Source organism: Echeneis naucrates, chromosome 7 (assembly GCF_900963305.1).
Source record: "Echeneis naucrates chromosome 7, fEcheNa1.1, whole genome shotgun sequence".
Lineage (NCBI taxonomy): Eukaryota > Metazoa > Chordata > Actinopteri > Carangiformes > Echeneidae > Echeneis > Echeneis naucrates.
The window spans coordinates 18,295,354-18,309,821 of record NC_042517.1 but is presented as its reverse complement, the minus strand read 5'-3'; the positions used below and the strand labels follow the sequence as shown (position 1 = coordinate 18,309,821).

Here is a 14,468-nt window from a genome sequence, read left to right as displayed (position 1 = left end):
TAGATAGAAGATTTGTGATGTTTTGGATAGGAGGTGCCTGTGTGTGTGCGTGGGTGTGTGTGTGTGTGTGTGAGAATGTGAACGTCAAAGTTGAATGAAAACTTGTGTTTCAATTCTTCTGGAAGTCTCCATTGGCTCAGTATACGGTATATTTGACTAGCTGCCACTCTGAAGGGTTTATGGCACATTTTTCTGTCTGAAATTCTCCGCTCCAAGCCTTTTACACAATATGTGCCTGTTTTTCTGGAGTTAAATGAGATTTATTTGTTTTTATAGTTTTCTGAATCCCCCCCTGCCCCTCTATGTTATTTTCATTTTGGCTCTTACAGCCCAACGGACCTCAAATAACTCAACGCAGACATAAAAAATATTAATAAAAAAAAAAAAAGTAAAAAAAAAAAAAGGAACCATTTGAATTCAAACTACCACCAATAAAAGCACAAGGCATTCGCAGAGAATTTCTGACACAAATCTGTCCTGAGCCCAGGTTCTTTGTGAATATTGTTAATAGAATATTTTGTAATATTTCACCATCGTTTGGCAGAACCAGTGAAGCTATCCTCTCGTTCTCTATCTATCTCTCTCTCGCTTTTGCTCACTCTTTCACACTCCTCTCTCTCTCTTATTGTCCTGTTGTATCCCAACCTCCTGTGTGAACAACAGTATGCTTTCGATAGTCTTTATAGCTGTCAACACCCTCCCCCCCACCCAACCCCGAAGCTCAGCAGTGGTTTTTTTCTCAAAGCTGTTGAGTATGTGTGTACTCTGTGGTTCGGAAAACTTGATGTTTGTACTTTTTGTCCTCTTTGGTGTTTCAAATGATTTTATTTACTTTTATCTTCTGGAGAACACAAAGCAGGGAAGACTGTTGTCACGGTGACCACGGAGACACGGAGGACACTTGATGAGCCATCCACAGATCTCTGCCACCCCAAAAAAAAAAAAAAAACAACAAAAAAACAAAAACCATGTGACTCTGTCTGTTCTCGTGACTTACAGGCCCACCCTGAAACTTTAGTATCACCCGCCATCAAATCCCATCAAAGCTGACCTTTGTAAGTACGGACAGTGACCTTTTAGCCCTGCTTCTCTATTAGCCGATGCCTCTCTCTGCTGGCCTTTTTCATCTTGAATGTCATTCTGACTCCAACAGCTGCAGAGATGGTTAGATTTGTCTTTTTGGTCCGGTGGACGAGACCACCTCTGAAGAACAGCTTCAGTCGGAGCAGGTCCACCTCTGCGCGACGTAAATGAAATACACTTTCGATAAAGAGCACACAGACAGGGCTACAGATAGACCAATATATGAGCATATTGTCCGTCAGCCAAGAGCATTTTTCAAAAGCAATAGTAGAATCGGTCCAATATTGTGTCTGCCCATATGTAGCTGATGTTTCTTCTCTTCCTGTAGAGGTAGTAGTGTATTTAAAATGACTGTCAAACTAGCGGCAAAATGTATCTTTAACTTTTTAAAGGAAGTATTTACTTATCTTAAAATGGAGATACCTGATGAGCTCAGCCAATTTTACACATGCATTTGTACTAAGACTTACAATTACACATATCATCATCACATCAGCCCATATGGGTGGAAATATATAGCATATTGTTACCATATCAGTGCATCGCAACACTTAGACCCCTCTGTTGTGTCCTTTGTTCTCTTTGATCCTGAAAGAAAGGCAAAAATATTTGACTGAGTGGGAACAGGGTGTGTTATTCTACGTAGCGAGCTAATACTCCTGCTGGTAATTTAGTACTGTACACAGTGACAATGGCTGCCTAGATCCAGTATTAGTGTTTAGTCAAAATGTGTGCAAATGAACCTGGAGTTAAAAAAAAAAGAAAAGAAAAAAAGACAAGCACTGGCAGGAAGAGCTTTTTCACTAACTGGGAATAGAGACATTGACTTCATATTCACAGCATCAAGTCTGACATTTAGAATCTATAGAAAATTACAACAAGGATCTGACAAAGGTGACGGCAGAAGTGAGGTACCTTGTAGTTTTTGTTGCAAGGACCGTGATTAAATGTGATTTAGTTCCTGCTTTCCTGTGTCACTACAGGGTGTTTTGTTACAGCAGCATTCCCAAAATAATACAGTTTCAATAATTATCAGCTTATTATTAAATAATCAGCTTATTTCCGCTCAAAGTGTAAAGGGATTTTATTTTGTTTGTTATGGGTATTTTTATTTATTTTATTTTTTTGTTGTTGTTGTTGGATTTGTTTTTGTTTTTTTACAAACAACAAAAACAGAGGTCTGTGATTGTGTTTGTCTCTCTCTCTCTCTGTTATGTACTCTCGTTTTATTGTCTTTTTTCTGGGCTTGGTCAGTTTTCCTCTCACTCTTTGCTTTGCCCTCCTATGCCACCCGTTGTTGTTGAGACTACTGCTGTGCATATCTTGTCAGGTGTTGGATATTATGTATGACCTTGTCTTGTGTCCTGACTGTGAAACGCCTGATAAAACATCTATATCTGCCACAAATATAAATCCTGTGGGGTCTCTTCTTGCCTATAAATCACTTTCATTTGCGTGTGCACGTGCACGAGACAGTGGCTCGGGTTTATTTAGCCTCAGTGGTATTTTCAATCCCAGAAGATGCCCTCCATGTGAACAACTAAACCTTCAGTCTCTCAGTTTCAGTGGACATCCTGGGAAGGAGGACAAGATCTTGCTGAGTTCTGAGCGAAACTGTCTGGTGACAAACGTGTAGATGAGAGGATCCACCGCAGCTTGCATGCAAGTCAGCACCATGGCTGATGTCTCCAGCTCCCTCAGCAACTGCGGGAAACACAGCACAGAGCACGTGATTGTGCAAGGACAGTCAACATCTTTCAAAAAACAGCAGCTCCAGTATGATGGGTGGCTGTGATTGATCAGTGAGTAATTTGTTGGTTCATTTTTAAAACTAAAAAAAAAAAATAATAAATTAAAATGTCAGAGACATTTTCATGATGCTTATTTTGTTCTAAAACATAGGAGATTCAGTTTGTATGTTTGTATTGTAAAGAACGAGAAAAGCAGCAAATCATTACAAATTTCTCTTGGTAAGTTACTAAAGTCATCAGTGATGAGTGACCAAGATGACAAATTACTGCCTGCTTTTTTTGCTATTTTGAAAGATTAGACCAAATGTTTTAGGACTGTGTTACCATGCACAGGTTTTTAAAAACAAACAAACAAACAAACAAAAAACCTACTAGACTCACTCTGTCGGTGTCCTGCCAAGAGTTGATATTCATTATCATAATAACCACCATGGGCACCCAGAAAAGCGTGAACGCAATTATTATGTACCCAAAACGCTGCGCCACTTTGCCCTCAATCTGTTTCTTGCCCCGTTCTTTTGCCCCGGGGGTCAGAAGGCACACTGCCCCGACGATCTCGGGTTGTCCCTCAGGGGATGGAGCCCCCCCTCCTGCCGTGGATGACGTGCCGGCCTCAGCCACCAGGAGCACGGTCCGCCGGGGAGGCAGAGGGCTGCTGGAGCCCACCGGGGGCAGAGACCTGAAAGAGTCCCGAGGACCGGTCCCTGCTGCCGGGTCGGCGGGGACGCTCAGCCAGTCCCAGACTTGGCCCGACACCGTCGTCCTCAGCTGTACTCCCCGGTTGAACAGTTTTTTCCGGTGCTGCCTCACCACCATGAAGATGCGCACGTAGTGGACAACGATCAGAGTCAGGGACAGACCCCAGACCGGGACCAGCACGAAGGGCCCAAACGGATCTGAATACCGGAGGTCTTCCTCCCCTCCGTACTCCCCGATGTGCGGCCGACACAGCATGTAAAGAAGCACCTTCTTGGAAAGAGTCAGAGAGATGACGGCCAGGCCGAGGCCGCACGCCCAGATGGACAGGATCCAGAGGCGGACCCTCGCCCTCCTCCTCCCGGTCTGGAAAGGGAAGGCGATGGCCTGGAAGCGCTCTACGCTGATGCTGACCAGGGTGAGCAGCTGGACGCAGCTGCACAGGGCGTAGGTGAACTGCTGCAGGGCGCACACCGGCACCGACACCCGGCTGCCTGGCCCGGAGCGCAGGAAGGAGGAGAGCAGCAGCGGCGTGTCCACGGCGCATTTCAGCAGGTCGCTGGCGGCCAAGCTGACGAGCAGCGCGTTGTTGCAGGTCTGCAGGCTCTTGGTTCTGGACACTACCCAGCAGATCCACAAGTTCCCGGGTAAACCTAAGGTCAAAGTTAAGGTCAAGACTGTGCAGTTGAAGAGGAGGAACACGGTGTCCGCCTGGGTATCGTTGCGCGCAGCCGTTTGGTTCCAAAAAGTGTAAGTATCCATCATTTCACCTGTTTGCGCTCATTGAGGCCGTAAATGCGAAATCTCACTGTCACATATCCTGCACAAGCAGGTGATAGCCAGTATGCTGTGGCCAAGGGAGCATAAAAGGACATCCACCTTGGCTCTGATGCATTAAGATGATTTAAATTGGTTAAAAAAAAAAAAAAAAAAAAACGCTACAGGTGGTTGTTATTCTGAAGAAAAAGCTGAAGTGGGACTCTGGTTTAAATTCATTTATTCAAGGATGTTTGCCTTTTGTGTTGCACAGCACTGATTGGGTGGATGTTAGGTAGCCAGTGATTAGTCTGCAATCAGGAGCTTGTGGAGTTGTCTGACCTTGCTGAAGAGAGCGCATACAGCCTTTCCTCTTTCCACTTTCCTCTAGACATTAGAATACATTGAAAGACTGATCACAAAGTTAAAGCTACATTTAAGCTGAACTGGATGACATTGTTGATGAATTGATGTCTATTTGAAAGAATTTGAATGTTAAAATCTTGACGGTGATGAAGCGGTTAGTACCTCAAAGTAAGGAGGTTCTGGGTTTGAATCCCAGAGCCTTTGTGTGTGCCATTCATATACTCCCTTAAGGTACTCCGGCCTCTTCCTGCAGCCTAAAAGCATCCATTCAGTGACTCTAAATCGCCTTTAGGTGTGAATGGATGTTTGTCACTGTCTCTATATGTGGTGGTAGACTGTCCTGGCCCTCACCTTGTGTCCTGCTGGGATTAGCTCCTCCCTAAAACCCTGCACGGACAGTCAGTAATAATACTGGATGGATACACCTTGAAAGCGTCATTGCTTGTCCTGTAGAGTTGTAATAGTAAAAGGCAGAATTTAATGCCCCATTCCTTTAATTTATTGGAAAAATAATAATTTACAATTCATGGTATCAATTTGTTCAAATATACACAGTCAAACAAAAAAGATAAACAAAAAACAAAAACTGAGCTGTATATTAGATTAGAAGTCTAACTAAATTCTAACCATGTCCTGTGGTTCCCATTCACAGTAGGATGAACCTGCTGTCCTGATTCATCCAAGACAGAGATGTAGACACGTTAGTGCTTCGTGAGTTCTTCCATGTAGACAGAATTCATGCGATAAGCAGCCATCCAGTTCTGAGCTACACTGTAGTAGCTTTGGTAGCCCTGCGCTTGAAAAACAGACATGGACGCGTAGTAATCATTCCAGGCTCTGTAGCAGGCTCTCCAATACATTTCAGTGCTGCATTCGGGGTCATCTTCTTTCTCATCTTCATCGACTTCATCTCTATCCCTCTTTTCCGAGAGCCTTTTGCTCTGCTTCCTAAGCTTTTGCAATTTCTTTTTGCCGCTTTGTGTAGCAGCAGCCTGATGGGTTTCCATGCCTGAATCTGCACCATGCAACAGATTACAGCTCTCCGGCTGAGAGGGAACTCCCCTACTTGATAGACTAGTTATCTGATGATGTATTTCAGGTGCAGAGGTGGTATGAGCTTTGAGATTTGATTTTCGTTTGGGTCTGACATCAGTCTGAGATTGCGTCATTGATCTGTATTCGCCTTTTCTGTTGCAATTCGACCCTCCCAGAGGCTCTTTATCCTGCTGCTTCTCATCCATGTCCGAGGTTGAAGAACCAGAAACTAGCCTTGGATGTGAAAAGTCAGCTCTCTCATGTTTTCCATTCCGTGTTACATTTTGAGCTCCGTCCTCAGTAAGTGTCACAGACTCTCTCCGCCCATCATCCTCTTGACCTCCGAACTGTCTTATGATCTCCACTGATCTCCCCAAACCTCTGGTGATGAAGCTCTCAAAGTCTTGCTCAGCCTCATCCAAGGTCATAAATTTTGACCTGCAACTCTTGAACAAGCTTAGAGGAGGGATCTTCGGGAGAGCGTCTTGCAGCTGTTTTCGAGTCTGGACCACCTGAGGAGGACTTGCTGGAGATACACTTTGTGCATTCTCTTCACCATCTGCTCCCATGGTGGGTGCTAGATGGGTCTCCTCTGCCTTTGTTGGTCCACTGAGCTGTTCAGGTTGGTTGGCGATGGAAATAGCAGGAGAAGGCATGTCAGCCTTGTCACGGTTCTTCTTCTTCTTCTTCTTGTCTGTCTTGGAAACAAGCTGGGACAAGGAACCTGGAGTGGAGGCCTCAGGGCAGACATCCCAGTCACATGGCTCATCCATCAACCCAGGCTCTATGGTGGCTGAAAGCACAGAGGATATATGAGACTGGAACTTGCCTCCCACATTAGCATTCATAAAATCTACAAAGTGGTAAAAGTTAAATGTGTTGCAAATCTTTAAAACACACATGGACAAGACTTACAAGGCAATACAGACAAACTCAGGCCGCACTTTTGGGCAATGGCCATCATCTTGTTCTCCTCCTCACCATGGCAACAATAGGTCACCCCCAGCCCCTGAGTGCCTACAAACAAAATGTAATCCTGATGAGAAGCCATTCACATAAGAGGGAGGGTTGAACAAGGGTATGTGAGTTTGTATATCCAGGGATGGCAGGTGCACACAGACACATGTACATCATGTGCAGGCTAAGATTGAATTAGCTTCTGTTCTCGAGACAACACATGCAAGGATAATTATAATTAAATGCACATGATTAGGGAACATATTGACCTTTCGAGAGGGGTCAAACCTGCTAATCCACCAGTGGAGAGAGGAAATTAATGAAGCACATCAGGTCTAATTCAGAGCAGGATAAAGTCTTTTCATCAGAATGATTTATTAAAAAAAAAAAAAAAAAAAAAAAGACAAGAAAAATGAATTACAACACTGAAGTGGTTTCGCTGTTTAGTATTGTATATGATTGAGCTTTTGTTACTTGGCAATATTATTTTCTTTTTGCAAAACATATGCTATTTTTGAAAAAATAAATAAATAAAAAAATAAATAAATAAAGCAAAACATGCATAATGAAAAAGTGAATGTGGCAAAATGCAGCATTGTCTTTTTAATGTTAAGTAATAATCACCCTGAGCTATTTTAGGTTTGGCTTTTGAGTTAAGTTACTGGGCAAACCGATAACAACTTTCTGTCTTCTACAAGATGTGATACAAACACTAGACAGCCTGCAATAATGATCCAACTTCCCTGAAGGCACCCTTTCCTTCTCATGTCAGTCCTGACTGGGAGATGTGAAAAGGTGAAACTGCTGAGCATCGCACGTTTGTTGTGGTTGCCTCTGATTTCTGGCTCCTGCCATAACCAAACTGTACTGGAGACTTACCAAAACGTCCTGCTCGGCCAATTCTGTGCATGTAGGTTTCCCAATCCTGTGGTAAGTCCAAGTTTATCACCAAGTTGACTTTCTCTGCGTCTATGCCTCTTGAAGTCTGAGAGGAAGGAACGGAGAGAAAACCATCACGATTAAAGATTAAATGAAGTCAAGAATGCAAGTGATGGGAAACGTATGGAAAATAAAACACATGCATCTCACCAGGTCAGTGGAGATGAGCACCCTGCACTGGTACTGCTTCAATTTGGACAAGGCCTCTAGTCTCTGGTCCTGACTCAGACCACCTGAACAGTTTATCATACACCGTCACATCTGAGCAACTTTAATCTCATAAAACAATTCCTATGTCTGTTCTGACTTTCAAAAAAGGAATAGGCAATATCTAAGAATTTAAACGAAATGCTAAAAATTCCTCTTTCCCCTAAATTGATAATAAAAACTTACATGGACTAACTTTCTGCTGATTAATTATCATCTCACACAAATATCAGTAGTTTTCAATGCTGCCTCACCTGAGATACAAACAGCAGGTAAGCCTTTGGAGGACAGGATGTCTGCCAGGTGCTGAGCCCTGTTGGAATAAATCCAATATCATTTCAATAAATGCTTTTAGAGGACGTACCATCAATTTTCTGTTATACACTCAGCAGCAGCAACACAAGGCGGCTCTGCAGTGAGCAAATGCAGTACCTTGTGTGTAGGTTGGAAAACACCAGGGCCTGGTTGAATGGGATTTTACTGAACAGCTCTAATAAATGCTGCACTTTCTCCTCGAAGACCTTGTGAGGCAGCGGATGAGACTGCACCAGTTTGTAATACTGTTTCAAACCTGGCAGGGGTAACACAAGGACAACACACATGAACATTAGTTCAACTATATCAACTGAGTTCACACAGTCAGTGACAGCTATCAATATCAATGTTCATTTTCTTTATCTCAGAAAAGCCATTTATTTTCCACCATTCGCTTTGCCCACAATGAAGCACAAAAAAAAAACCTAATAGCAAACAACGTCTAAATGTGATGCTGTCAAAGAGATAAATGTTTTCACCATAAGTCTTATGTTAGTCTTTGTTTACTTTCAGACAGCTCACACCGTCTGGAAGAAATTACTTTTTTCTGCCTGAAAATAAATGGCCTGGAAACATGTCACATAACTAACTTCATTATCCCATCAATGGAGTCTTATATTAACTCGTCTCCGGCCCCTGTTCAGACCTGGCATTCAGATGTGAGGGTCTTACCTTTGAGGCCCATGTCACTGGGATTTAGTCGAACAAAGGTGGGCTCCTGCATGTAATGAGTAAGGTGCTGTGCCAGGGATTCTGGGTATGTGGCCGAGAGCGCTAGCATCTGTTTGTTCACAGGCAGAGAGGAAAAGATCCAGCTGAAGAGGAGAAACAAGTGGGGAAGGTTGACTTTTAGCATTTGTATGTTTGTGCGTGAATGTATTTCATTTATCTAAATATGTTATATGATATATGATGCACTCGTCTTTTAACTATGATGATGAATAGTGTCATCCTTAAACATGAAACCATAAAAGGTTGTGTCCATCTTACTTGATCTGCTCCTGGAAGCTGCCCTCCTCCAGCAGCTTGTCTGCCTCATCCAGAACAAACAGTCTGATGCTGGCGGTGGACAGCATGCCCAGCTCAATCAGCTGTTTGATGCGACCTGTGTTCACAACCAGGAGCATTGTCACAAGACACAAATATTACAGTTGCATAAAAAGGTTTTGCCTCTTGAGTAATATTTCCATTACCGGGCGATCCCACAGCTACATGGCACCTCTTCAGGTGGAGCTTGTCCTGGCTCACAGGCCTGCCCCCAATGAAAACATGGCACTCCAGACCATCCATGGCACAGCCAATAGCCATCACCACTGAGTGGATCTGCACCGCTATCTCGCGGGTAGGAGCCAACACGAGAACCTGCAGCAAGATTAAAAAAATAAATAAATAAAAAAGGTTATTTGTGATGAAAGTTAGATGTCAAAAAAGACCTGTATTTGAATAAGAGTGGGATAGAAACACAAACAGGTGTTGGGTGGGTCGCATTTAGCTAACGTGCTAGAAAGAGGTCAATTCATTAATTAATAAAGCCAGACACATCCCTCCTCCATCAATAACCATCCATCAATAACCATCATTTCTCATTTCCATCTTGACAATGAGCAGCTTAAACTCATCCAAACTAAGTGATTACTACTACATGACCATCAGTGCAGTGATAAATAAAATGTCAGTTTTTGTTTGGAAAACATTTTCAACAAAAGTGCATTGATCAGTGATATTTAATAAAATTATATCAAACTGAATAATTTTTACAAATCTATTTTTAAATTTGTTTGTACATGGCTATCTGCACATGTAATAAAAAGCAAATAAATAAATAAATAAATCAGCAGACAAATAGCATAAGTCCCCCATAAACCTCCTCGTATCCACCCTCACTTCTTGAAGAAATATATACAGGTGAACATACACACAGATAAAAAGTCATTTTTCATTAATTTCAGTTTGCAGCTTGATCTCCACTGTAGACTAAACCCACTCACCTGAGTCGCAGGATTCTCCAGGACCAGAGAGTCCAGGGCAACAGTGCAGAACACGCATGTCTTCCCTGTTCCAGACTTGGCCTGGACAATCAGATCTGTGAATGCAGATAGACAATGTGAGACTGTGTAATTAGTGGAATAACGGTGATCACAATTTTCATCCCCAGGGTTAATTCAACACAAATGATCTGCTGCATCAAACCAAGAGCGTTTTTCCCACGAGTTAACCATGCATTCACATGTGTTTACCTACAGTTCACCAACTGCTCTCATTCATGTGCAATCAATATAGTGTGCATCAAATAGTTATTTTGAAACGTGGTAAATAATTGCAATGACATCATTTTAGCCATCAGAAAATGTGAGACGCTGACAGACAAGTCAAAAATGAACTGAATAGACAACAGAAATAATACTGTTGGCTTTATATTTTACATGCTAACATTTTAATTCAGGGACAGATATAAATTTATTTTATAAAAGTTGTCAATGCAATAATAATGTCATCCCCCTGAAACTTCATGAGGTGGCAGCAGAAATGTTTCAAAAAGTGGACTAAACCAAAAGCTGGAGTTGTCCTTTCTCAACTTACCCTTCGAGTTTGGATGGACAAAAATATAATAATAATAATAATAATAATAATAATAATAATAATAATAAAGAGAATGGACTAACATGTCCAGCTTTGTATGAACCAGCCAAGTTTATCCTCAGCTGAGTGGTTGTATCAGAAGAAAACATTATTCGGCCCGTTTTCTGCTGCTGTATCCAACACACACACACACACACACACACACACACACACACAAACAAACAACAAAATAAAAAATACACAACACGCACCAAATACAAAGTACACAACACCAAAAATACACCACACACACACAGGGACCTGAGTTCATGTGCTGGTGGACCCACCGAGCCCGCAGCGGCCCAGCGGGATGGCCTTCAGCTGGATCGGGGAGGGTTTGTGGAAGCCTGCGGCGGAAAGTCCGTCCAGCACGGCCGGAGACAGCAGCAGGGAGCCGAAGTCGATCCTGTCCGACAGCAGCACGTCGTCCGTCCGCTTCCGAGTCTCGATGTCGTGGGCCGTTCTCCGCACGGAGGAGGCCATGCTTGATCCACTGACGCCCGTCGATGGGCTCACTCTGCCGGTTAGTAGACAGCAGAGAGCCCGGCAGCTGCTACCGCCCTCCGGTGGCCGGGAGGGGGACTAACCTGTGCGGGCTCCCTGAGGAATGGGCGTGTTGGCATTGGGGCAGTGGCCCAGTGGTTAGGACTGTTTCCGCACAGGAATGATGTCCTGGTTTGTCTCTACATGTTACTGTCCAGGTGGGGCCCCAAACCCTCAGCCAGTGTCTGTTGATTGAGTCCTGACTGATAAAGGTTCAGATAATTCACAGATTGAAATAGTCTCTTTTGTTTGCAGTAACGAAAGAGGGTCAGCAGGGATGGATTAAAATGGATCATGAGCAGACTCTGAGTACCTGAAGAGTCTGTCTCTGTAATCATTTTTGTTCTTTTTCATCAATTTGTGTCTATTTGTAGTCTTTTGCATCCCTTTATGGGGCCACTCCTGAGCCCTGAGGCCCAGAGGCTGGACCCCACGGGAAAGTTTTATGATCTTTCCATGTTTATATTTAAAGAGAGAGAGTCTAAAAAAAACGGAAAAACTATATTTGTGACAGATTTAGCCATTAATCAAATTCTTTCGGCACAACCCAGCAATTTAACTTCACAACAACCCATATCGCCACATACAAGATCAGACAGGTCACCTAAAACCCTTTTTTGTTTTTTGCTTCACTAGACACTGTGGAAGTCAGATCAGTCCAGAAAAATAGATGTTTTTTAAGTGGGTTTGGTGGAAAAGTCAGATTGTACAGGGTTTTAGAAAAGGTTACTTTGTCAGCTGTGTCACTGAATCCTAGCCTCATTACTCAGGGGCAGCTGTAAAACTGACCAATCACAGAAAGTACCGTGTTACATGATTCAGGCAGGATTAGATAGTATTATTGCCTTCGCAATCCGGATTTTTGGATTTGGTTTTCAAGAATTAAATGCCATGATCTGGAGCCTCTGTCCTCTCACTGAGCTTATTAAGAGAAATCCATCCTCGTCTCTTCTTTTCAGATGGATGAGGAGCATGCAGCATCTGCCTATGATCACTTCCGTTGTGTGATATTTTGTGACTGTTTTTTTTTTTGTTGTTTTTTTTTTTTCAACTTTTCACATTTTAATCTTCATTTGGGTTAGTTTTGATGGATCTCTGATACAATTGTTCTTCCTAGGAAGCAGTTTGTGGCATCACTGTGTTATCCACACCGCTGTCAATCTCTCGCTGAGCAAAATGGAGACTGCTCTCCTCCAGGGAAACTCCTCATCATCTAATGACCCACATGACACAGAGCTCCTCTCACGGACCGGCTACACTATCCTGGCTGTCATCATGGGGGTGTTTTCTGTGGTGGGAATCATCCTCAACATCCTGGTGATCGTGGTGACTGTGAGACACAGACAGCTGAGGCAACCACTAAGCTATGCCCTGGTTAACCTGGCCATATGTGACCTTAGCTGTGCTGTGTTTGGAGGTCTGCCCACCACAGTGACCAGCGCCATGGGATACTTCAGCCTGGGACGTGTGGGCTGCCTTTTAGAGGGCTTCACTGTTTCCTTTTTCGGTGAGCCAACTCAGAGCTGCTTTGTAACATTAGTTTGCATGTTCAAGTCTGATTTACAGCCATTCTCGAATAGTGTCAGGTGCAGCAGTCTGTACATATTGACCTAGAGGAAAAGTACACGGTTGGGGACTGTGAGTTATATGTGACATTTTTGGTTTGATAATACTAATGCAATAATGAAAAGCAGTAAAATAGAGCTATTTTAAATCGCTTGCAAGTAAGAGAGCAACATTTCCTAATAAAATGTAATGGAGGAGTAGGAAATGGCATAAAATAGCCCAAATTATACTTGGTAAATGAGCTTTGTTAGTTTCTAAAGCAAAGTCAAAGCTCACAGAAAAGGATTATGTCCTGACTCCTTTCTTTTCTTGCAGGGATAGCAAGTCTGTGCACAATAGGAGTTATTTCTGTCGAACGCTACATTGTGGTGTGCTATCCCATGGGTGGTGTTCTCTTCCAGACCAGGTACCAACCACCACGGTTTGACTTTGATGCATCACACAGATCTTAGAAAACATATTCTTGTTTGTTTTTATTCCATGAGCATGAATTTGTTGCCCGTAGACATGCAGTGGCTGGAGTGGTGCTCTCCTGGGTGTGGTCGTTCATTTGGAACACACCACCTCTGTTTGGTTGGGGAAGTTATGAGCTGGAGGGGATAAAGAGCTCCTGTGCCCCAAACTGGTACAGCCGGGATGTTGGGAACATGTCCTACATCCTCATTTACTTTTGCCTTTGCTTTGCTGTGCCCTTCTCTATCATCATGGTGTCCTATTCACAACTCTTGTGGACCCTTCGTAAGGTGAGAAATGGACATATAGGGCGAACAGTCTATTTTTGTTTGGACATCATTCTGAAGTCTTTTTGCTTGTATCTTGATGTTTCATAGGTGACCAAGCTGCGAGTATCAGAGGCTGGCAGCAAGAACCGCGCAGAGACACAGGTGGCTCGTATGGTGGTAGTGATGGTGTTCACCTTCCTGGTCACCTGGCTGCCATACGCTGCCATGGCCTTAGCTGTCATCATAGACTCTAGTCTATATATTGACCCTGTAATTGCTACTGTACCTGTTTATTTAGCTAAAAGCAGCACTCTCTACAACCCCATCATATATGTTTTCATGAACAGACAGGTAATCCCTCATAATAGACATTTCTAATTCACATAAGCAAAGAAATAATTTAGGCATAATATCATTTTGTGCTTTCATTTCCCTGTATTAACAGTGTGTTCCATATATGTGTGTTTCCAGTTTCGAGGATATGCTATTCCCACAGTCTTGTGTGGATGGAACCCATGGACCTCAGACCCACAAATGGCTGAGGGTGAGACGACTGTTGTCACTCTCAACAAGAGCCAAAAAGTCTCATCTAAACAATCTTTAAAAGAGTAGATGTATTTGTAGATGAACAACCACAAGATCCGAACTACTCTCAAGCACCAAGCAGATAGAGAATGAAAGAACAATGAAACCATTGTGACTTGAAAATCCCTTTGTGCTCAAACTTGTCTTTCTTACTCCTTTTCTCTACAGGTATATATGTAATATGAAGACAATGCCATTTGTCTTGTTCTCTGTTTTGGATTTTGTCAATAATTATTAATTTTAATCTCCCACAGTATAACAGTAAATGTCTGTCAACGTCACAGACTGTCAAGTTTTGAAATTTTAGAGATTTATCAAATTTTATAAA

The 14,468-nt window shown here is 42.9% G+C and overlaps 3 protein-coding genes across 3 annotated transcripts; 1 reads left to right on the top strand and 2 right to left on the bottom strand.

Annotated features, from left to right (window-relative positions):
• Window positions 1-2,631: 2,631 nt before the first annotated feature.
• Window positions 2,632-4,292, bottom strand: LOC115045681 (5-hydroxytryptamine receptor 1-like). The gene is made up of 2 exons (XM_029505468.1): window positions 3,216-4,292; window positions 2,632-2,787 (listed from the first exon to the last, which is right to left on the bottom strand). Exons 1-2 carry the CDS (start codon window positions 4,290-4,292, stop codon window positions 2,632-2,634), a joined length of 1,233 nt encoding a protein of 410 aa, XP_029361328.1.
• Window positions 4,293-4,990: 698 nt separating this feature from the next.
• ddx20 (DEAD (Asp-Glu-Ala-Asp) box polypeptide 20) lies at window positions 4,991-11,234 on the bottom strand. The gene is made up of 11 exons (XM_029506707.1): window positions 11,012-11,234; window positions 10,094-10,188; window positions 9,299-9,467; window positions 9,096-9,210; window positions 8,778-8,920; window positions 8,223-8,361; window positions 8,045-8,103; window positions 7,734-7,816; window positions 7,524-7,629; window positions 6,603-6,704; window positions 4,991-6,480 (listed from the first exon to the last, which is right to left on the bottom strand). Exons 1-11 carry the CDS (start codon window positions 11,205-11,207, stop codon window positions 5,354-5,356), a joined length of 2,334 nt encoding a protein of 777 aa, XP_029362567.1. The 5' UTR covers window positions 11,208-11,234; the 3' UTR covers window positions 4,991-5,353.
• A 1,209-nt stretch (window positions 11,235-12,443) lies between these two features.
• LOC115046481 (parapinopsin-like) lies at window positions 12,444-14,167 on the top strand. The gene is made up of 5 exons (XM_029506890.1): window positions 12,444-12,774; window positions 13,149-13,239; window positions 13,339-13,576; window positions 13,664-13,906; window positions 14,027-14,167. Exons 1-5 carry the CDS (start codon window positions 12,444-12,446, stop codon window positions 14,165-14,167), a joined length of 1,044 nt encoding a protein of 347 aa, XP_029362750.1.
• Window positions 14,168-14,468: the final 301 nt, after the last annotated feature.